The sequence below is a fragment of the Notothenia rossii genome (genome assembly GCF_949606895.1).
Source record: "Notothenia rossii genome assembly, chromosome: 2".
In the NCBI taxonomy this organism is placed as follows: domain Eukaryota; kingdom Metazoa; phylum Chordata; class Actinopteri; order Perciformes; family Nototheniidae; genus Notothenia; species Notothenia rossii.
Window position 1 is genome coordinate 78,853,686 of NC_136904.1, and position 24,501 is coordinate 78,878,186.

The window sequence follows — 24,501 nt, forward strand, 5'->3', positions numbered from 1 at the left end:
ATATCACTTGAACCTATATGGGTAAAGAGAAGATACATAACGGTAACATTTAATTAAATGTTTTGGTTCACAGTCACACTATTATATTTCATTAGGAGTTCCCTGTACCATATCGTTTAATTTAAAGGCACATTTACATTACAAACAGCGAGAACATAAACATACAAACCTACATCTTATCAAAAAACTATAAGTGCAACATATTGTTTGTATCTAAAAACATAGACATCCCTGAAATGTTATAGAGTGAATTACGTGATTAAATGAAAAAATGGAAATACTCAAGTCAAGTAGTAATTGTAAATATGCTTGAATAATTGTAATTTTCAATTTACATTTCGCAACTGTTCTTCTGTTTAGCTTCGTTTTAAGTGAATTGCTTAACATTTACTTGAGTATCTTCTAGAACGTTTTACATATATCTTACGAATTATATTCAATTAATTAATCTCATTCGATCTCTGGGGGGAAAAAAACATTAAAAAAAGACAAATGCCTGCTTTATTTTATTTTGAAACGCGTGACCGGAAAAGCCCGTATTTTTCGTCTCGTGAAGCGCTGGTTTATCACAGTCAGTTGTTGCAAGGTAACTTCCTCCTCCACTCCTGGCTTTTTGCCTTCGTGGATCGGAGTGCGAGTTGTGTGAAGCCGCAGAGAGACAGTGCTTATGTGTAGAGAAACAACGTTATAACATGTATCTCAATGGTTTCTCTCTCCTAAATATTGCATGAATATTCCACTTGTTTTCACCGCCGGGCAAACGACCGACGATAATGTTGGCGTCATGTAGGCTGTGCTTTTCAGACTTTGGAAAACAAATCCGGTATTGTCGGTGAATTCTCGGGAGATGGTAGAGTAGTTCGACCTGCGCCAGTTTCACAGCCCTCATACAGACAAACAACCTGCAAGGTAAGTTTAATCACAATGCGTCTAAAATGAACTAGAATATTGCAACTGTATTATTTATGTGGTTGTTTTCACACATTTTGGGAAACGTCGAGAAGTTTACTGATGTGCAGGAAAATGTTTCGTGACGTGCTCTCTCAAAAGAAATCCCTTTGAGCTTTTCTTTGTCAAATCTGGCCTGTTTGTTTTTGCAGCCGCATACTGTATTTACCTTCTCCATTTTAGGGTGTTTGAACAAGTATCTGCATGTTGTATGAATATGATTTAGCAGATGAATAGCTTTCACGCAGCCTAGCCTTTTTTACCGCGTCAAAGAGACGTTTTTTGTAGACTTGTTGTTATAAATGGTGATGAGCTCCAGGCTGGAACACTCTGCTGTAGCATTGTAATTGTCACAATCAAATCAAGCTTAAACATTGCAACTAGTTGTGACTTTGTTAAGACTTATTGTCATGCAAACGGTTTTTGGGAGGGTCGTTCCTGCTTGATCGTGTGTCTCATCATCGCATGCTGGGCACTTTAACATCACAATCGCAGCCCTGGAGGGGGGAGAATAGCCCAAAAACAATGGTGAACACCCAGTCTGGCTTTGAGTGGTCTGTGTTTTAATTCAGGAGAAGTTGGCATTGAAACAACATTTTAAATACCACAAACATATTTAATGTACAAGTGTTTGTTGACATGTTTCCTTGTTAGGGAGCAGACCCAACAGGAAGTGGTTTGTGATAAGATTGCAGGGCCAGTAGACCTCCTGATCAGAGGGTGCAAACTTCATTATCAAGGTGTTGAAAACATTCAGAGATAAATGTCCTGGTTAAAAGATGTGTGAATGGGCATGTCTCCCACTGAAGTGTTCTTCCTCAGAATCAACGATGTGACAATCCCACATACTAATCAGATCCTTCTTCACAAGTCCACATGATTCTGGGATTTGTCAATCTGTTAATTGTGTAATGGATTTAAGGTGACTTGCCCAGACTACTCATTTGAATGTAGATGTATGACACTGACAAAAAGATGACACATTGTTGTATCTAAAGCTGCATTGATTGATCACCTAATGGATACATTCATTGCCAGGATGACACCAACTATTTTATTTCATAACTGATATTACTTTTCTCTGTTTTTATATAATATTACATTGAATATTTTTGACTGATAAAACAATAAACGTGAAGACCATGACTTTTGAGAAACTAGGATAAATATTTCTCATTCATTTCTGATATTTTATAGACACTCAATTAACCAGAAACAAAATCATCAGTCAATCACTAAATTAATTAATAGTTACTTGCAGTTTTAATTTAATCAACATGGATAATCCCCTCAAAATGAATTGGACCCCCACCAGTTGAAACAGTCATTCATAAGTTGTTGTCTTGAATGTTCCTTTTCCTGGATTACAATAATCATGTAAGCTTTACTTATTTATAAGTGCTTGTTTGTTTATGTGGTTAGTTGGTGATCTGGAGAATGTAACCCCATAGCTGACCAGTCACTGAAGTCAGACCTGAGTGAGGGCGCCGGCTGTTCTCAGAGCCTGCGTCGTGGAGTCTGCTGATAGTGGACTCTGATTAACAGACGACATGCAGTCTCAGGCTGAGATATGATTCAGCTCCAGAGCAGAGCTTTGGTGTTCTGTTCTCTGGAGGTAACAGGCTCCAGCATGTGGTTGCCCACCCAGCCATTGTGGGGTCCTCTCCGACTTCTCAACGTCTCTCCCTCTACAACAATGTTATTGTTTGGCCCTGAGCCAGGTCATTGTTTCAAGCTGCCTATCTGCTGTAACTTATTCCTCAACCAGTTGGAGGTTATCTGTCTCTTTGAGACTAACAATGCATTCCCAACAAAAGGACTGGTTTGGGGTGTCGGATTTTTGTAGTTTGTTTTTAAAGAGACCTTATTTCTGTCTGATTTATGATACTTACGGTATTTATGTTGTTAAGCAAGTTTTTCTTATTGCCGACACGCTGCTTGTAGCTAGTGTTGCAACAAACAGGCAGGTTATCGATAACAGAATGTAAGAAAATGGTGAAGCATCAGACTTTTCCAAATCATACATTTGTAGAGCCCAAGTGTTCCATCTGACAAACCAACCGGAAATATTCTGTGCAACGTATTCATGAGAATAAGCTTTGAAGACTTAATCACTAATTGAGTCAGATTAACTGATAATGGAAGTGTTTAGTTGCAGCACTACTTTTGAACACTAACTATTTTGCCTTTGAACATTTGTCCATGAAGTTTTGCCTCTTCTACACAGGCCTCAATCAGGTGATGACTCCTGAATGATTTGGCCTTAGAAATCTTGTCTTTTCCATCAGTGTTCTACTGAAGCGGTTCCTTCTGATGGACATAACGTGTATCATTTGCCCACACTTCCGAAAACACAAGGCGAGTATGGGTTGGGGTAGGCCTCTGATAGCAATCATTTCTCTGTGCACAGTAATTTGGCTGTCAGAAGCAGCTGGCTGTTTGGGTTGGAACAATATGCGAATGGAGGGAGAGGGAAGCGCTGGCTTCCAAAAAACCGTGTGTGTGTGTGTGTGTGTGTGTGTGTGTGTGTGTGTGTGTGTGTGTGTGTGTGTGTGTGTGTGTGTGTGTGTGTGTGTGTGTGTGTGTGTGTGTGTGTGTGTGTGTGTGTGTGTGTGTGTGTGTGTGTGTGTGTGTGTGTGTGTGTGTGTGTGTGTGTGTGTGTGTGTGTGTGTGTGTGTGTGTGTGTGTGTGTGTGTGTGTGTGTGTGTGTGTGTGTGTGTGTGTGTGTGTGTGTGTGTGTGTGTGTGTGTGTGTGTGTGTGGAGAATAAGGTTACACAGTCTGTCATTAACAAGAGAACTGCAGTTATGAGACCAAGATAGACTGCTTCAAGTCTGAGCAAGAGTCTGAGGCTCATCGCTCTTCGATGTAGGTGGCTCTCAAGATAGGTTAGAAAAGGGGGGGGGGGGGATAACATGTCTGCCTGTGTGTGAGACAGTTTATTAATGTGTGTGTGAATGTGACTGAGGGGCGGTGTCACTCTGGATAGAAAGAGACAGCCGCTCAACGCAAACTTCACCTATTCAGCTTCTCATCATGTATACATCTGTGTGTGTATACTTCCTAGAAAGTTTGACTAGTAACAAACCTGGCACCAGATGAGGCTGCAGAGGAGCTCAACGTGATGTGGGTTTTGAACTTGAATTTGCTTCTGCTCTGTGCTCGTGTCCAGCTTTTTAGAAGGAGGCCCTGTGTCGCAGTGTTATTTTTAGTCAAAAAAAATCCTTGAGCCTTTTTAATAATCATCAGCCTCATGCGGCCCAAACATATCACGATGAGAAAGAGCTGTCTGGGACTTGCGGGCACTGCAGTCTCAGCACGACACGGGAAGTTAGTAAAAAAGAGAATAAGATAAAAGACTGCCTGTGTTGGTGCCAGATTTGAGTTGTGTTTGCTGTTTGGAGGCTTGCTCTCTTTCACTTTTGGTTGCACAGACTTATTGATTTCTCTCATTCTGTGTTCAAATGTGGATGAGGACGAGTGGAGACAGAGAGAAGGAAGGAAAGATACGACTGTCTGCAAAGACACACACACACACACAGAGATCTGCAGTGTGTATGGCTCCTCTTTCCACACTAACTCCAGACTGTGCTGGAGACAGTCTGCAATACACATTTCATGAGCCCTTCACTCGCTCCAGTGCTCTTGTTTTATCGCTCAGCTGTAAGTGGAAAAAGTTATGCTTTTGTATCCCTCGCCCCCTCTTTCTGGTCTCATTTCCCAGCCCCAGACATGGGCTCTTATGCGTTGTGAGAATATTTCTACAAATGTAGAATAATCCGTTTTATTTTCTTGGGTCATAGGGTCGTAAACTAAAGACCTTCTGTGCTCTGTTATGATTGTCGTACTTCAGCCTCACATTGATGGGGCTTTCCATTCCCTATGCTTTGCCAAATGGTACAACATTGGCTTTGAAAGCAGGCTGTGCTCTGCAGAAGCTAAAATCAATATCACAATAAGATTAGAATAACTGCCTTTCCGGATTTTTATCATTTTTACATAGGCACCCTAGCAAAGTATAAAGGCCTTTTTTAAGACGAAATTGCAATAAATATATCTAAGAATATATCATAATCTTCGCCTGCACTACAATATACGGTTCCATTTTCTTCATTTAGTAGAGTGTGATCACACTTTAATATCCACTGACTTATTGCATTACAATAACATTAATTATCATCCGGCTCTAGTGCAAGAACTGTTTATGTCTTCGTTGCCCATTTCTGACTCATCGTTAAATCTTAGGAGCTGTTAACTACTGGTCTTTCCTTAGAAGTCTTTCCTCTCCGGAAGTTCAGGAAACTCTCGGCCATAAAAGCTCCATTGGCAGCAGGATGCAATGGCTGCGGAGCATAGTGCTGTATGACCGTTCATTGTTTTGTTGCAAGTTGTTTGCCGAGTGATTATCATCGAGGTGGTGAATAGTTTGGTCGATGTCTTTTACATTTGACTCTGACTCCTGGAGCTCACCCTCCTCCAGGTGGTGCACAGAATCAATCAAGACTAAATATTCCCAGAGCTTGTATTAGCTCTACGCACAGCTATTTGCCCTCTTTGCCTGATATACTTGTTTCACGAAAAAGAAAATGTGTTTTAAAGAGTGTACAGTGACACAAATCAAGGTGTCCTTTGAGATTAGTATTGCCCCTGGGTAATGAACTTTGGGAGATGGTCGTTTGGAGGGAGAATGTTTGTGCATTCCTCCATTGGCAAACATAGCAGAGGGCCATAAAGATAGTGTTTGAATTGGCTTTGTCAGTTCTTTTGATGACTGTGTGAAAATAGATGTCTAATTGCTATGGTGACCAATGTGTAGAAGACATGTTACCAGTGTCTTACTGTTCACAATGCTGTAAAAGCTTCCAGGTAGTGCCTAAGACGTCACGCACAGATGATAACAAAAGAAAATACTACGTATAAACTTTTGTTTTGTGATAATGTAGATCAACTGTTGTTGGCATTGTCCGAATGGTAGACTCTTCCGCACCCCCAGTCTTTGTTTTTTTAGTTGTGCAATCAAACTGTTTCATATATTATTTAAAAAGTTGGATAAAATTGCTCATCTGTTTTGTGATGGGGGCGTGTCAGAGTGGGTGCAAAAGGTAGGGTGGGACCACACAGCAGGAACATGCTCTGACTATTGTCTCGGATTACATTGGATCTAGGCTGAATACACTGTGTGTGTGTGTGGGTGAGACTAGTAACAGCCTGGGTTACAGTGTATCCTAGGAACAAAAAACGGTTATGCTATTGCCCACTACAATGAATGTGTGAGTGAGAATTAAACAAATGCAGGGGGGCATTAGCATTTGATTACATTCCTCACACTGAAAGGAGGCAGCTGCAGAGATACTGAAGGGCCCTGATGGGGCAATGCAGAGTCTTTAAGCTTCAAAGGGGCCACAGAAGTCCCTCCTTCATATCCACATGTGATGATGCCCTTGTGTTTAATGAGTGTTGCGTTGCACTCAGCAGAACCATACAGCTTTCACACACAGCCTCAGTGTATGACACAGGATATCAACAAGGGGTCAACCTGCGTTTCACAGTTACATCCGACAAGGTCACAGCACCGCATTTAGCTCAGTTTCAAAACTGCAGTCGGTACAAACTTCAATTTGCCTGATTTTTTTTTTTTAATGATGTGCATCAATTAAAACAGTTACTCACTTGATGTCATTTCTCAGATAATATTTCACATTATTGAGCAAAATTCTTGTCTGAATGAAACCCTAAACTTTTCAGAAATGTTGCACCAAATTATAATAATTGTAAATCATAATACTGGCCAAACCTTGTTGCAAAATGCAGGTAGATTATGTAACTTGATGGCATGTCTGCTTTTTCCTATAGCCCCACACATGTTTTAGTAAACCAATTTGTGTTCATAGGTGCTATAAAGTTATTATTATTATTATGAAACTCCATCAGGCATTAATTTGCACACTCAACATTGATATTGTTCAGCCTGACAGAGATTTATGACCCAGGTTTTTTTGGAGCAATCATGCACAGTGTGATATACACTGAACCTGCAAGATTGCCAATATCACACAGTGTGTAGGAGCCTTAAGCCAAAAGCCAACTGCACCAAGAACCTTCCACAAGATGACTAGTGCCATCAAATACCTCCTAACTGGGCTAACTCCCCATGGTGCAAATGTTTTCTTTTAAATCCAACACCTATGGTTAAACTATTTGTGTTCGCCTTTCTTTTTTGTATACAACATTCATTGTAATCTACCATGTTCCTAAGCACAGGTGAATCATGTGTGTGTGCATTTCCTCATAACCTTCTGTTAAGTTAAAGCTGTTGTATCTGACTGTAGGCAGAGCATGTTTTTGAATGTTTTGATTCGGTTAGTTTCAGTGTGAATAGAAATGTGGGTTGCTGCAGAGGCCCACTTTCGCCCTCAGGTCTGTGATACACCCACATCCACCTAAGAGCGAACCATCTGTGTGTCCCTGATGGCATGCTGGCACTCTGGCTGTCGGGGACAGGGACACAGACAGCCTGCTCCGCATTGCCCCAGCCGCTGCCTCTTCTTCTTCCCTCGCTGCCCCGCAGTTTGCTGCAGTTTCCTCTGCGCCTGGGCTATTTGTGCCATGGTAACTGTGCCAGGCTGCCAGCTCAGACACAGATTCCACCTCTCGTCTCCCTGTTTGCCAGAATGATGACTCAGCAGCTCCTGCAGGGCTCCCAGCCTCCTCCCTCCTCTTCCTCAGTGATACACTATGCTCATCAGACAAAGTAGTGTTTTATCGTTCTCTCCTTCAGCGTGACCCGAATACAAAACTGACCTAAGTAATAAAGACTTATACTTTTGTTTCGAAATGTCACAGAGAAACAATAAATGGTAGTAGAATATCACGTTTGAAATGACACTTGAAGTTATTGTATAATAACACCTCAAATGTATTTAAATTGGGATTACTGTCTACATGCTTCTCTAGAGTGGGTCCTTTTGTACCAGTCGCATGATTTTTGAGTGACGTCCTAATCATCTTTTGCTTTCCAAGATCCCCCTCTTAGAGGGGATCACTGGAAAGAGTTTGGGTACGAAATATGGCGTCATAAAACGGGAGCCTTGATATGTAAGATCGCTTTCAAGTCCCTCCAGCAGCACTCAGCTGGAGCCAATCCTGACATACTTTTCATCGGGCCAACTATTTAGCTCCGGGTCTTGAGCTTAATGTGGTTTCTCCATGTGTAAGGATCGTGCTTATGCATCTCAGGCACTGATATCGTCATACTAAATACCAGTGGTGGGCAAAGTATGTCGATTATTTACTGAATTAAAGGCTTCATCCATACAAGGTAGTCGATTTTAAACATAGTAGTCTTCCATTTGGTATGTAAAGTAAAGGAACAGAAGTCACTAAATATAACATATTACTATACTTGTATCTTAGTACTGCACTTGATATATTTTCTCCCACTGCAAATCATGGACTCCAGACACAGAATTGTTAACCACCTGCCTGACCTTTCACAAAGAGGGAGTAAAAGAGAAGTGATGCATTGTAAAACAAAAGGCTTACATTGTTGTGTGAAATAACAATTGTCTACATTTTAAATCTTCTATAACATGTAACCCTGAATGATACTCTAGGAAGACACATTGGATTATTAATACCAACAGCAGTACACATGGGAGAATATATCTTTTAATTACCATGTGGTATTCATACTGGTTTCATATTGCAACACCACATCAGAGGATATAGGAAGAGGGAATAAAAGAGAAGAAGGGGGTTGAGACAGATACGGGGGGAAATGAGAGCGCACCCTTGGCAGGATGTCAGCTCTGTGAACACACAGTGCACAACACTGCCAGAGAATTCAATATGCAGGGACAGAGAGAGCACACACACACACACACACACACACACACACACACACACACACACACACACACACACACACACACACACACACACACACACACACACACACACAGCGCCATAAAGTTGTCTTCTCAGATCGCAATCGGTTGTGCAGATGCTAGCCTTGCCTCTCTTCTTTCCAAGAATCCTTTCTGAGGTTTCCAATGTCAGGGCTAGTGCTGGGTGTGTATTCATCAAGCTAAGCTGTTAGCTGGCTTAATGATATGTTACCAGCTAGCTGTGCGTCATACGTGGATAGATGTGGATTAGTTTGTGTTTACTGTAATTGCAAAATGAGCTGTGTAGATAACAATGAAAACATTAATTTGTTAGGGCATGGAATCCCCTGATGCCCCGGGATGCAAAATGACCGCATTATAGTTTATTTTATCATTAATAGAATAAAACATTGCTACCAGACGCGCGTGTAACGATTACAATATTGTCACCCAAAATATCGCAATACTATTCTGATCATTCTGAATTCATGTTGAAGATCACACAAAAGCCCTTACTGTTCCTCAAAGCATTGACTTCATATTTGTTGTGTAGATAAAGACAAGCACATAACAGAAGCGCTAAGCGGCTTGGACATGATGTGGCTCACTGCTTATGAAAGCTTATTAAAGACAAAGTGTCTGCGTGGGAGAGATGAACTGAGACAGAGATCATTTTAGTGCCCCATGGAGCGTCTTTCAGCTGTAAATGTAAACAAAATGCAGCAAATCATTAACCTAAACTAATTGCAGCCATTAAACGGAGCTTCATGACATGCTCTACTTAGTTAATTGAGGTTATTGACCTGTCGGCGGCGTGTGAGTCAGGGTACAGTGCTGTTAGTTTTCTTCTACATGACTGTTGTATGAGTCAATATATAAAGATAACCAGTCAGACAGAGACACCTTTTCTAAGTGTTATCCCCAGACGATTGTCTTTCCTCTTCTGATTATCTCTTTATCCTGTTTCCCCCCCCGGCCCCTGTCTTCCCTGTATCCTGGCCAACCGTCCCCCACCAGCATGGTGCCCTTCTTCCCGCTCTCCCCCTGGGCCCTGACACCAGACACCTCCTTGCCCCCTTCTCCGTCCCTTTTTCCTCACTGTTGCAGCCCAAATATCTCTCTCGCATTGGCCCCGTTCTCTACCCTTCTCTGACCCACTGTCCCCCAGTTGCCCCCTGGCTATACCTCCCTTGCCTCTTCATGCCCTCCTGCCCGCTCCCTGCCCCCATCGCTGCTCCCCGGTCCAAAGGGAGCAGACAGAGCTGCTGATTATCTTTGTGTGGCAGCCTCTGTTTTGTGCTCTGATTAAAGGAGCGGCATGTGGTCTGTGTGTGAGCGGCTCGTACAGACGCCGCCGTTGGGCTAATGCTAGCATGATGTGCTTAATCATTTATGTCTGGGAGACGGGCACAAAGGCTTGGAGCGGATGGAGGTACGGGGGGGCGCTGGGGTATTTATCAGTGGCACAGATGCACTCAGGCGCGCACACACATGCTTCCGAGATAAGGGCCCCGGTGCTTAGTATGGCATAAACGGGGCACGCTGCAGGCTACGACGTCTCCACAAAACTCACATATCATTGTTTTAAACTGGGTAGCTGGCGGTGTATTTCTCCCTTGAGTTGATTGTGTGAATTAAACTGGTGGGCTGTTAAAAATCTATCACTTGAAAAAAAAAAAAAAACATATCAGCATGGCGTATGTGGACTATACTGCAGACGCATTAAATATTGACGGATCAGACTGTCTCCAGGTCTCTAGACGATAGTATTTGGGCTCCCAAAGTCCCCCCACTGTGCTCCCCTCCTCTTCCTCCTCCTCTTCCTCAGTCGTCTGTCTGCTCCTCTCCCCTCACTACCAAGCAGCCTGTCCCTCCAACACACACAGACTGCGCCACGCACGCCCGTGCACACACACACACAGGCAGCCAATAAGAGAGCACCAGTCTCCCCATTGCTTGCCACTCAATACCTTGTTGCCAGGACAACGGGAAGGCATGAGACCCACTTTACTTTAGCATTTTAAACTTGGTGTTGACTCTTTTTCTGAAAGCAAGAAAAAGGTTCCCCTGTACTACTGCTCTCTCGTTTAATCTCGACATAGAGCAAGTTATCTGTGTTTCTTCTGTCTGTCTCGCTGAATTGTGTCCAAAAATATGTTTTACAAAATGTCCCACGGTATTTTAATGCGTCAGTTTTAAAAAGTGGCTATTTTTTGCTTGAGAGCAGCGTCAGACCCATTTTGCATGCCAAATAACACATGTTAGTGCAGAACTAATCTGTGTTTTTCTTCTTTATCTCCCCTTAGGTCTAGAATGATGGTTGGGGACATGTTTCTCCTGGTGTTGATCACCCTGGTGCTTCCCTGTTCTTGCTTGGAAGGTAAGCGTTTTCCCACAAACACAGCTTGTCTTAAGTTCATGCAGTAGCTGGAAGGGTGTGTACAGCATGTCTGTGTTCCCTCTATATTCTTTCAGTTTTTTTTCCACTATCACTACCCCTCCCCAGTCTGTCTCCTTTTCATCTGCTGTCTGAGACAACTGCAGTGGTGTCTGAATGCAGTGGAAAGAGGCAATACTATGGCAATCCACACTTGCCCCTTTTGCTTTTAATAGATATACATGCACTGCTGCATCATATGGGGAAGATATGCAATAAGCCATTACATTGCTGCATATCACAACAACGATACTACTAATATAAACAAACAGATGTTAAAATGTGCTCCATTCAGATCTTTGAGTGCTTTTTTGTATACTTATAATGCAAAAATGTGACAAATGGCTTATGAAAGTACAATGAAAGGTCTTTTTTTAAGTGCAATTTTGTACTAATATTCTCTAAAAAGAATATAAGTACAAGCTTTCGTGGTGAAAGATGATGATGATAAAAAATTGATGTATTGTGCAGCCCAACATGCATTCTTCCAAGATAAGGGATAAGCACCAATCATCTGTTGTCACAAAACATTTCGGAGCATGTTAGAGATTAAAATCCTTCTTAGCTTCAGCTCTCGTTTATTTTTCAGTAATGAATTCTGACCTGCTCTGTGATTGCTTTTTATTGTAGATGTCCCTGTGAGGAACTCTGAATGTGTGTGTGACGGAGCGCCCTGCAGCAGCAGCAGGGACCGGTGTTTTGGGCAGCAGTGCTTCACCTCTCTTTCCATACTGAACGGGACAGCCACCTTCCAGAAGGGCTGCATTGTGGGTAATGAGGAAGGGTCCTCGCGATGCGGAAACCCACCAACTCCTGAGCTGGTGGTAGAGTGCTGCAGTGGGGATTTGTGTAACATGAACGTCTCCTTGCAGTCACCAGTAAAAGGTGTGTGAAAAATATCCTGCTTATAACACTGTAGGATTTTCATTATTTCTGCTATAAAACAAATGCTGTTCTTTTGAAAATATGCACTAAAGTATTATTTATTTTCAGTGAAATCTCATACTTTTAAACTGACTTGATTTGCCTCTTCTGTCAGCTAGCAGAGTTTCTGGTGTTTGCTGATTTGAGTGAATGCCATTTAATTTAATGGGCTGCTAATGGTATTGCTCTAATGTGTTTCCCCATATCTCTATTTCCTCTTATCAGATCTAGAGCTGTCTGCTGGCAGACCGGTCCTCAGAGACCAGCAGTGTGTGTGCGAGGGCGGTGTGTGTGAGCTTGACCGCCGCTGTGCAGGCCAGCACTGTTTCTCCTCTCTGCAGATGACTGATGGGGTGGCCGTCCAACAGAAGGGCTGCCTTAGGGACGACGAGGAGGGCAGAGCCACCTGCGCCATGCCGCCCTCACCCGGACATGTTGTCAAGTGCTGCCAGGGCCATCTGTGTAACATGAACGTCAGTGTGCAAGCTCCGGGGAAAGGTGAGTTTGTACATGTTGTACACATAGCTCAGCTGCCATCCACGACGCACCTTATGTCATCCACAGCAATTTCAAACTTTCATTTCAATTTTTATAACGACATAAAAAGCTATATGCCTTTTTTTTTTTGTGGAGACATCTTTAAGTTGACCCTTATAATATGGATAAGAAGAAGAAAAACATAGACAATCAACAAACTGAACAATTATTACAATTATACATAATAAAGGATATGATTAAATACAAATCACAAAAACATAAATTCACAGCCAAAAATCAAATGAGTTAGTTTACAATAGTGCAGGAATAACCTACATAGTTTCCTAGTTATTAACCAGCCATGTGTTCTTCCTAAATCTCTTTCAGAGGAGGAGGTGAAGCGTCTGTCCAAAGAGGAGCATGAGTGTGTGTGTGAGGGCAGCACTTGTGCCACAGGGAACCGCTGCATGGGCCAGCAGTGCTTCTCCTCTCTGACCGCCAGCGCCGGATCCCTCATGTACCAGAAGGGCTGCTTCACCAAATATGAGCAGGGCACCATGACCTGCAAGACCCCCCCTTCCAGAGACCAGATTGTGGAGTGTTGCTATGGGCACCTGTGTAACATGAACAGCACTGTGGAGCTGCCTGTAAAAGGTACAGTGCTACACTACCCAGAATGATTTGTTCTGCACGTCTCTATGCCAAAGAAACCCATTTACCCCATTTTGGACAATTTCATCAATTCCGATTAGGAAAATTCATGTGGCTTACTTATGACTGTATGACACCAAATTACAACTTTGTATTCTTTACCGAAAGGGCTTAATCTGGGCTGTGAAATCTTCTGCCACTTCTGTTCAGGATGTTTTCTGTTGGCCTTAATTGTAGGTCACACTGCTGGCTCCCTTTCACACACAAACAGGGAAGGCAGTGTGCAATCAAAGAGAGGTTTTGAATATGATCATACAAAACACCACTTTAAATCTTGTCTTTACCAGAGATGTACCAACGTTTCTCGGAAATTATTAATTTGGGGTGAAATAAGCATTGATCGGCTATAAAGAAAATGGGAAATTAGTCGACTAAAAGGGGCCAATCCTATATTAGGGTCTAGCTTAATGCATCCCTGCTCATTTGTTTGGTTCAAGGCTAGTGAGTTCCTACAATGTGTAGCTATTAAAGTGTATTTGGTAGAAACAGTTAATTATAGGAGTTGAGAAAAGGGGATCATTGTCTGTGCTGCAGGCAGAGCTGAGCAGGCGTTCCCTTGGAATGTTTGGAAAGTGTGAATAGTGGTCAGTTCTCCAGGCTGGCCTCTGCTGCCTGGATGAGATTCTGCACTGAATGTGTGGGAGAGTGAGAGAGTGAGCGCTTGTGTGCTCTGTATTCACCCCCGCCCATGATTGTTTTCATCAGAAGGGCTGCAGAGAGCTGCATCCTGTGCTTTGTGTCTGTATGTGTGGTCCTTTTTACACACTTAGTGGTTATGATCACCTCTTCGTGAATCATTGCTAAGAACGCTCGCATCTGTTGTTTACTCAAGCTCTCGGTCTTCTTACGGATGCAAGCCAAATTTCACTTGTAGATTTATCTTTTGTTTGAAACAGATATTCCCGAAAGATCAACTACTGTTGCATTTAACAGTTTTCTCTCCCCCCACAGCAGATGAGGTTCCTAGCTACAGCGTGACGACTCTCACTATCGTCATCGTTGCCCCCATCATCGTCCTCATTGTCCTCTCTGCTATCGCTATCCTGGTGTTCAGACGCATCCACAACAACCAAATGGAGAGACTAACATCACGAGACGCGGAATACGGAACTATCGACGGTCTCATAGCCTCCAACGTGGGGGAGAGCACTCTGGCGGTGAGTAGGTGGAGACCATGTCGTAGGTTGCCTCCCAAGCTCATTAGAAAGAACGGTAAAGAGCAGCTGGAGGCATATTTGAACTTACTGTGTGTCGAGTATCAAATGGGATTCCAGTGCTTTTAGCTATGCTACCGGCCATACTGTAGATGTTATAAAAGGACCTATAGTGAGGCACAGAATGTCAGCTGTGAGAAAGAAGTTTGACTTGCGTAGAGTGATGTTTAGGTAGAAAACACTGTACGATCAATACTTTCAAGCTTTATGAAATAGTTCAATTCAGCAGTCCAGAATATCACAGCTGAACTGTGTCTGGTTTTTTAGTATTTGGTACTCCTTTTGTCGGAACATTTCAAACCAGGCATAGTGGCGACACATTCATGAAGTTTGTGTATGTGGGTTGTGCTGTTCCTGTAATTCCACTCAAAACTTTGTTTGGAATCTTCTCAGTCCGTTCGATGAATGTTTCTTTCCTATTTATTTTCCTTCCACTCCACTGCGTAAGCTTTCTGCAGGGTGGTTTATGTTTTGAGGCCGGCTAAACTGATCCACAGTTTAGGTGGAGTCCTGTGGTTAGGGTTCAGCCTGGAAGACAACCCTGCACATTCACTGGCTCACACACTGTGTAATCAAGTTCAGCAGGAACTCTCACAGCCTAGCTCGTGCCATAACAAAAAACATGGCTGTTACTGTCCATTTTGGGATCATTTAACCTGAGAAAACACACTATATTAAAAATCAGTTGTATACTTATTTACATCACATTCATCTTTAATTATGACATTATTAAATATAATGTCTAACACTTAAAGATTGATCATTGCTTTATATGTGTGTGTCTGAGAACTAAATAGCTGATATTTGATACATTTTTTTGTTTTTCCAAAAGTCCATCAATGCCCTTTGCAATGGAAAGAATAAGTATAGCGACACAGCATGTGAGAAAGCATAATTAAAGAGTTCTGGCAGCACCATGAGAAAGGATATTAGCAACAGTGGTGTGGCTGTAAAAAGCAAATCAGGCTGAAACACGTGCTCGTCCCTCTGCAGCCCCCCCGCCCAGAATTGGACTCTGATTATGATGATATTTCATCGTTCTGATTGCATTTCTGCTGCTTAACGGCCCGGCCCCAGCATAACCTCCTAAAAACAATCCTCCTGCCCCAAGAGGGGGATTTAAGCCCTCTGCAGAGCAACTCATTCATTGTATGGCCTCTCATTCCTGTGTTGTGATTCCAAATGGTCTCTCAGGCAGCTTTTGCAATATGCATCTGTTTATCTGAGGCATCACTCTTCCCTGTTGTTTTCCTCCTCCTCCCCTCCCAGTTTGTTTAGCTCAGCTGCTGCCGTCTCAGTTGCTGCACACTGCCCTCCTGTGTCCGCACCGCCATACTGCATGTCTGAAGCTGAGATCAAAAATAAAAGGCTTAGCAGCATTGCACCTGTTTTCGGAGTCTGGCACTTCTTTAGATACAAATCTCCAGCACCCACAACCGTCATCAGGGTGGGGGTGGCACTTCTGTTGTTTACTCAGCAGGGGGCACACACACACACACACACACACACACACACACACACACACACACACACACACACACACACACACACACACACACACACACACACACACACACACAATCCGGGTAAACACACTGCTTGCCCCCCTCCATCCCATGTGGGTGCCTTATCAAAGGCGGCCTGCTTGTATTAGACTCCATTAGATGCTCCATACGTCATCATGTTTTAAGCTCAAACCACAGGATTCCTTTGGAAATGTTTTCATTCAGCTCACTGAGAATATAAACACAAATGTATATGTACAGACTCTTAACTCTTTCTTTCTCATTTCCTCCATACCAGGATCTTCTGGATCATTCCTGCACTTCAGGAAGTGGCTCAGGACTCCCTTTCCTGGTTCAGAGAACGGTCGCACGTCAAATCACGCTCAATGAGTGTGTGGGTAAGTGCTCTGTTAAAGCCTCAGAAAACTCTGAATGAGCCGCTGCCCCTCTGCTGACTCAGACAGCTTCTGGCAAAAGCAAATCCGGCTCACCTTCAGTCTCAGAATCATACTTGCCAACCTTTAGACCTCAGAAATCGGGAGCATTTCAAAAGGCAAAATTGGGGGTGGGGGTGCTAGTGGATCGCCGGAGCTGTTAGATTAACATTAACATGCTTATTGTAGTTGTAAGTGCACTGCCTTGCGGCCTGTAGCACCATCCTTGATGGAGCATATGTGTGGGCTGGACCTGTATTTTACAGGAAAGGAGTGAGCAGAGAGTAGAGTAGTTGTCGATTCTTGTTCTGTTTTCTGCCTCACCCTCTCGCGCGCTACTAAAGAGACGTGTTACCATGGAAACCAAACAATGGTGTAGTGTATTAAAGTCCGAGTGGAAACAGTCAGAAATCGGGAGATTTTGTCAGAAATCGGGAGATTTTGTCAGAAATCGGGAGATTTTGTCAGAAATCGGGAGATTTTGTCAGAAATCGGGAGAAATGCGGGAGAAATATGACCCCGGGAGCAAACCGGGAGAGGGCAATGAAATCGGGAGTCTCCCGCGAAAATCGGGAGGGTTGACAAGTATGCTCAGAATGTATATCATTGTTTACCCCACATGTGTTGACAGATTAGCAAATCATAGATGTTCGATTTTTAGCCACTAGGGGGCAGCAGATTAAGCTGCCCTTTAAACAGACTCAACCACAACACCGGCTTACAGAGTTGTTGTTGCTGTTGTAGTCCAGGGGTTGGCAGACTGAGTTATTTTTAAATGATAAATGTCATTTCAATACTCTCCTTCCTTTTAGCTCTCATTTGATTTCCTCATCTTCTGAGAAATATTAGCTTAGTGTATAGTTGCAAAATGTTTGACTCTTCCTCAGCTATTCAGAAACTTTAACTGTAAATATGAGTCATTATAGCGCAGCCTTTTTTCACCTTTGGAGACATCAAGTAATGCTAGTGTAGAGTATCCAAGACAAAACACATCCTGCTGGCTGATTTCTATATCCGTTTGCTAACTCTCCAATGTTTTTCCCCTCCAGGTAAGGGCCGTTACGGTGAAGTGTGGAGGGGCCAGTGGCAGGGGGAGAGTGTGGCCGTCAAAATCTTCTCCTCCAGAGACGAGAAGTCCTGGTTCAGAGAGACTGAGATCTACAACACGGTGCTGCTGAGACATGAGAACATCCTGGGTGCGTACCATATTTATCTTATACAGGCTAAATAAGCTGGGAGAACACCTGCCAACATGTGTATGATAAAACAATTCATATTAAATCTAGCATAACCATAATATGCTTCAACACAAAAAAAATGAAGAGACTAGTAAAAAGAACATTTTGAATTTACAAAATGATATGTTTATTAACTATGCATTGCATGTTGTGTCCATCGGTTACCATTTATAGACTCAGGGACAGTTTCATCCCACAGGCCATAACACTGTTAAACACTTGAACTTTTGAAAGAACATCCATAAACATTCATCTGTTTGCATCTTACAAATTATTTATCTAAAATATCATATTCCATTTATTTACTTGTAGGATCTTCTTGCTCTATTTATATTCTATTTTATTTGTATTTACTTGCACTATTTTATCAGTTGTATTCGTCCTATGTCCTATATATATGTTGCACTGTTGGAGGAGCCTGTGACCTAAGTTTTCATTGACATATCTTCACTGTAGCTAATGTACAAATGACAATAAAGCCTTGAATTGAATGTAAAGGGTGTGCAAAAACCATTGTTATTAATTGCAATAATATTTCTCTCAATGTAGGCTTCATAGCTTCAGACATGACCTCGAGGAACTCCAGCACTCAGCTGTGGCTGATCACTCACTTCCATGAGATGGGCTCCCTGTACGACTACCTCCAGCTCAGCACCCTGGACGCCTCCAGCTGCCTGCGCATGGCGCTCTCCATCGCCAGCGGCCTTGCTCACCTGCACGTGGAGATCTTTGGCACCCAGGGGAAACCTGCCATCTCACACCGAGACTTAAAGAGCAAAAATATATTGGTGCAAAAGAACGGACAGTGCTGCATTGCTGACCTTGGTGAGAATACTGACCAATCTATATTATTAACAATAGCCTTTGTTTTATTTAACTTTCATTTCCCTTATCCTTTTAATCCAATGGTTAGAAAAGTTTGACTTGTTTTTTACTGGACCAATCTGTTTGATGTCACAGAAATCAATTTTAAACTCTACTACATATCCCATAATACATTTGTCAGGTTGGAATTTGATGAATAGTACATCAAATAATTCACAACACAACTATAATACTAACATGAGATTGAATGGTCAAGCTATAAATATGGTTTCAGTAAATAACTAATACAAAAACATGTTGACCACCTCAAAGCTACTGAAGGGGTTGATAAAAGGTTGAGGCTCATGGGTAATGTAGATATTGTGCAAGAGATGCATCTGCAGTAACATCACACTACTCTCATCTATCCGCTTGGCCATATTTGTCTTCAACTCAGGAAAAACAACCTCCGCTTAAATGTATCACCCGGGCGCCTAATCAAAAACACATTAATGATGAACTCGGTCCACTTTATCCAATACCCCAATGTTCCCTCTGCAGGTGTTTGGGAAAAAAACAAATGGAGGTACAAGCTATAACCCGGCCACTGGCTTGGCTTTTACAGGCTCGATGTAATAGGTGTTGATCCGGATGACGCATTTTGCTGTTTTGAAAACATGGTAGCAGTTGTTTGTCTCCCAAGCGAGTTGTTCTTAGGTTGGAGATACATCCGGTGGGAACAGAGCTTTTTACAATAAACAAGTAGTGTTTCAGCATTTAAATCAGCTGCTTGAGTGAGTCGAGTGTTTTGTTTTTTACTATAGTTATATAGAGATGGGAAGCTTTGAGTCCCCCTTCAATAAAAAAAGTATTGTTCTTATTGTTACTTCACTTGAGCTTCATTGTGCAGAAGGACTTTTTTTCTGCTCACTTTATATGTCTTGTGTCTTGAGGTAAAACTTTTAAATGTTCTGTGTTTTTTACGCTAGGTCTGGCTGTCATGCATTTTCAAGACACCAACGAGTTAGACGTGGGAAACAACCCTAAAGTGGGCACAAAGCGCTACATGGCCCCTGAAGTGCTCGATGACTCCATCCAGATGGACTGTTTTGAGTCCTTCAAGAGAGTGGACATCTGGGCTCTGGGACTCGTGCTGTGGGAGCTCGCCCGGAGGACAGTCAGCAACGGTCAGTGCACGTTTCACACGACATGATCCTTCTGCATTCAAAGTATTCCCATCTTAATATTATGATCAATTATTTCCCTCAGTTTCAACACATTTGCTTTACCAATTAGCAGTATATTGTTAGTAGTGATAGAGATTTGAGATAGTGTTTTCTTCTGTTTTTAAGTAAATAAATCATTGTGAACTAGGCCAAAATAATCCACAAATACGTCATCTATAGAACATTTATTTATTTATAATATATTATTGATATCCTTCAATAACATTTGAAAGTTCACCTATTATGCTAAATCCACTTGTTCATGTCTTTTATACATAAACATGTGTCCCCTCTTTGTAAAGACATTCCGAAAGTTTCAGGAAAAAAGATTCTCTCTCTTTTTGTCCTGATCCATTTATATAAAAACCTGTCTGAAAATGAGCTGATCAGATTTTGGCCACTTTATGATGTCATAACGATTTTTGGCTTGTGTAACCATTAGCCAATCACCAACCAAGATAACCCCCCCCCCCCACCTTATCATCTGAATCTCTTCATAGAGCACCATTGTGTTCTTTTTAACCAAATCTCTCTCAGAGGGGCGTGGGGAGGGGCTCCTTATTTTCATCTAAAGTAACAGACCCAGAATCAGCACTTTTGAAACAGGGCTGAAACAGAGGGGATTATGGGATGCTACAATGATCTGTTTGATGTTTGGAGCCAAACACGTCAGAGACATGTCTTGTATATATCAGAGACCTATTATATATTGAGGATAAACAATATAATAGAGGGCCTTTAAACATTTACTTATTATAATCATTAGGGATGCTCCGATTGATCGGCCGCCGATCGTGTTCGGCCGATATTCACTCTCTGCCGACACTAATACATGACACTTTTCTCTGTGCGCGGCAAAAGAAGCTCGCATAAATGGCCTCACCAGTCTGGCAGTATTTTAAGGTGTCCGAAAAAGACAATAAAATAGCGGTTTGCAACGTGTGTGAAGTAGAAATCCTGCAGCTCCACCCGCTGTGACGGACTGGTGAGCGGAGCAAAACACACACTAAGAGGTAGACCTAACACACTTAGCTATTTTATCTACCTCTGGAACAAGCTAAACTAGTTATACATATATTTATTCTTCACTGCCGGGTCACTCATTACTGGATCAGTGAGATACATGAGACGGATACCGACAGGCTGCCAGGAGAGAGAGAGAGAGAGAGAGAGAGAGAGAGAGAGAGAGAGAGAGAGACAGGGAGAGAGGAAAAGAGAGCGCTTCCGATAATTTCTCCCGTGTTATTATCCAAAGTTAATGTAAACTTGAATAATGTACTTCATTTGAATATAATAATTATGTTGGTTGTTGTTTGTGGAAGCGCCAGTGAATGAGCCCCATTAACTGAGTTTTAAACATCACTTTAAATGGAAGATCCCCATAGCCAGACCCGGCGGCAGACATACGTCTCTGGGCGGGCATTTGATTTACCAGGGCGGGCCCACCCCGAAAACTTGCATTTCCCGGGAAATCTGAATTGTCAATGGGGGTGGGGGGGTGGGGGGGGGGCTGTTAGATGCTCGAGATTTGTCAACGGGGGGGGGGGGGGGGGGGGAGGCGCTCGTGAATTGTTGTTACGGAAACAGAGGGGTTTTAGGTCATAGATATTAGGTTGCCATAAGGCTGTTGACGGTCTTATTATATGGCTTTGTGGCACATTTGTAACGCTGTGCCAACTTGGGCAAGCACGCAGGCAAACTTGAGGAGTGCACACAGGGTGGAGTGAGGTTGAGCGATGGAGAGAAAGTGAGAGAGAGAGAGAGAGAGAGAGAGATTGAGCGAGGCAGATAGCGTGTGCAGCGGTCTGCTTGCGCACAGAGCAGAAGTTTGTGAGAGAGCCGGCTTGAGAGTCAATTTCTCTTCAAAATATAATTGATTGCCAGCCTCCCTTGTCCCTGGCTGGCTTGCTAGCCCGTTGGTAACGTAAGCTTAACTGATGTCTTCTAATGTGCCTGCATCTGGTGCTGAGTTGCCATATTCCTTTCATGAACCACTTCCTGATATCCATTGTTGCAGATAAATATAAATGATAATTTAATTTCATAGCAAAATAAAAAAATGATATTAAACTAATCTTTCAAACATAGTTTAAAACAAAAATAAATATTAGGACAGAGCCCTACAAATAACAACCATAAACATAATAATAAAACAATTAAAATGTTGTATTCAGCCCTGATTAAAACTGCGGGCCCAAATCCTGGATGGGCGGGCCCGGCCCCATGGGGCCCGCCCATGACGCCGGGTCTGCCCATAGCCCCCACCCACTCGATCGGATCGGCGCCAAAATTGGCGATCGGAGCATCCCTAATAATCATGATTCCAATATTTCATTTTTAAGCGTCAAGGTTATCTTCAGTATCGATTTATGACAGCGTCTATTTTGTGGTTCTTTTCAGAATGAATAGAGAATCATTGCTTTAAAGCTGACAAAGTAAAAGCTTTCTCGCTGTTGATGGAAAGATTTGGCCTTGATACACACTTCAATATCAGCTGCCTGTGGTCTGTGGAGAAGACTTATGTGAAATAAAAGCTACAACCACTGTCAAATGGCTTTATGGCTTTATAGTAGGCACTGGGCTTTCAGCAACACTTCAGATATTGATTTACCCCAACACGCTAACCTAATCTTTGTTTGTCCCACGGCTGCACTTTAGAGCCAGCAAAGGATAAAACAGCTATGCCACATCAAGAGTTTTCAGACACCTTTGTGTCTTTTGTGTGTCATTTATTTGCCAATATAGATTCTTACAGTTTATTTTAAACAATTGAGTGATCTTTAAATTGAATGGCTGCTTGCTCTGTTCTACCTGTAGGCATTGTAGAAGAATACAAGCCTCCCTTTCACGACGCCGTCCCAAGTGACCCCAGTTTCGAGGACATGAAGAAGGTTGTGTGTGTTGATCAGCAGAGGCCCAACATCCCTAACAGATGGTTTTCAGACCCTGTAAGTCATGTTCAAGCTGTCAGAAGTATTCAAAGATTGCATACTTAGGATATACAAAAAAACAACAACATTCATTTCAGTTATATTCTGGTTTGTACACGGGTGATTAATTCGTTTTTTCTCAATTTACTTTCAGACTTTACTGTCCATGGCTAAACTAATGAAGGAGTGCTGGTACCAGAATCCTTCCGCCAGATTAACGGCGTTACGCATCAAAAAGACTCTCACAAAGATCGACAACTCTCTGGACAAAATCAAAACAGACATTTAAGCCTGCCTTGAGAAGAAGAGGTAGACATACTGAAGACAACCAGAGGGTGGACCATCCTGGAGACATCTCACAAGACAAGAGACTTGATGGGTTCAGTGCCCTTATAGTGGCACACAAACCTATATTTATTTAAAAAACACTTGACGGGACACATTTTGGCATCCAAAGATGGCTTACCGGGCATTTCTGAGACTGCCAAAGGTCTTGGAGATAGGAAAATATATCTATTCAACTTGTGACATAGGAGCTGGACTGTTAGCAATGTTCTCCGAGGAAGAAACTGTTACCTGGGCATTTGAGTAGGCTCGCTTTTGTTAGAACTGCAGATTTTGACACATTTTTTTGTTTAAAAAATGTCTGCACATATTAGCATTTTCACTTTCTCTTTTAAATTGTACTTTATTCACCATTTGCATAACGGTGGATTCCTTTGCAAAAGAACATGCCAACTTTATTTGCCAATTAAATCTGCATACTTTCTTAAAAGGAGACTACAGCGAGCAGTTTTACTTTGTGTCATGCACCTGTTTACAATGCTGTCTGAACAGGATTCCTGGGATCTCACTCATCCCTTAACGTTTAGTGTACAGCTGCATCGATGGCACTGTTGTTTTCCTGAGATATCGTCCAACTAAAGGTACCTTGTTGCAAACCTTTTGTATATCACCATTCATTTGACTTTGAATTACCTGTACCTGTTCTATGTTTTGTTTCTTCAGCTTTACAGAGACAAATGCTAAAAGAACAAATCAAATATCTGCTAGATACTGAACTCTATTCCTCCAGAGGCTGTAAGTAAGCCTGTAAAGCCTGTATACTGTCTTATGATGAAGCATTGTTGTCTTAATGCGTGCATTGTCAAGTAAATGAAGTCAAACTTCAGCCTTTTTTATTTCTTTAACATTTTATATCAATTAGTGATTTATTATAATTAAATAGAAAAAAATATGTTTTATTTGTCTCATTTGTCTTGTTGCTCTATCCAGTGGATGTATTTATTTGATGATTGTCCATTTTGGTCAAGTCTGAAATATCATTTTGTGGTTTTAAGTGAAGTGTCTAACCATGCCGTTGACTATATAACCCTAACTCTGTAATATATCAGCTGTTTCTACTAGGTAACTTGTTTATTTTTGAGGATCTTTAATATAATTAATGTCGTTTTAAGTACTCTCAACCGGTTTCAAATCAAGCCTCATATATCCCCTTCTAACTATTCAGTCATGTACCTTTCCAAAGAATCAGAATCAGTTTTATTACCAAGTAGGTTTACACATATGAGGAGTTTGCTTTGGTATAAATAAAATACAATTGTACTGTTATAACAGCTATTTAAAAACACTATTTTGAGATTATTTTTACAAGTTAATATTTACACAAAATATAATGTGAGCAAAAAGGTTCAGTCAAATATAATAAGATATGACAAATACTTAAATACTGTATTTAAAGTGAAGAGCTGTGCTGATTTAAAAGAGG

The 24,501-nt window shown here is 42.0% G+C and overlaps 1 protein-coding gene across 2 annotated transcripts; it reads left to right on the forward strand.

The window, feature by feature from the left end:
* The first annotated feature begins 588 nt into the window (after positions 1-588).
* LOC307030639 (activin receptor type-1-like) lies at positions 589-23,972 on the forward strand. 2 transcript variants are annotated; one of them, XM_079667180.1, is made up of 12 exons: positions 589-909; positions 11,140-11,213; positions 11,901-12,155; positions 12,420-12,692; positions 13,059-13,325; positions 14,334-14,539; positions 16,400-16,499; positions 17,585-17,731; positions 18,323-18,598; positions 19,567-19,764; positions 22,621-22,751; positions 22,888-23,972. In XM_079667180.1, the coding sequence occupies exons 2-12, from the start codon at positions 11,147-11,149 to the stop codon at positions 23,020-23,022; spliced, it is 2,055 nt and encodes a 684-aa protein (XP_079523306.1). In that variant the 5' UTR covers positions 589-909; positions 11,140-11,146; the 3' UTR covers positions 23,023-23,972. The 2 variants fall into 2 exon arrangements, with proteins under 2 accessions (XP_079523306.1, XP_079523307.1); XM_079667181.1 differs by having other exon boundaries at positions 14,337-14,539.
* The last annotated feature ends 529 nt before the right edge of the window (positions 23,973-24,501 follow it).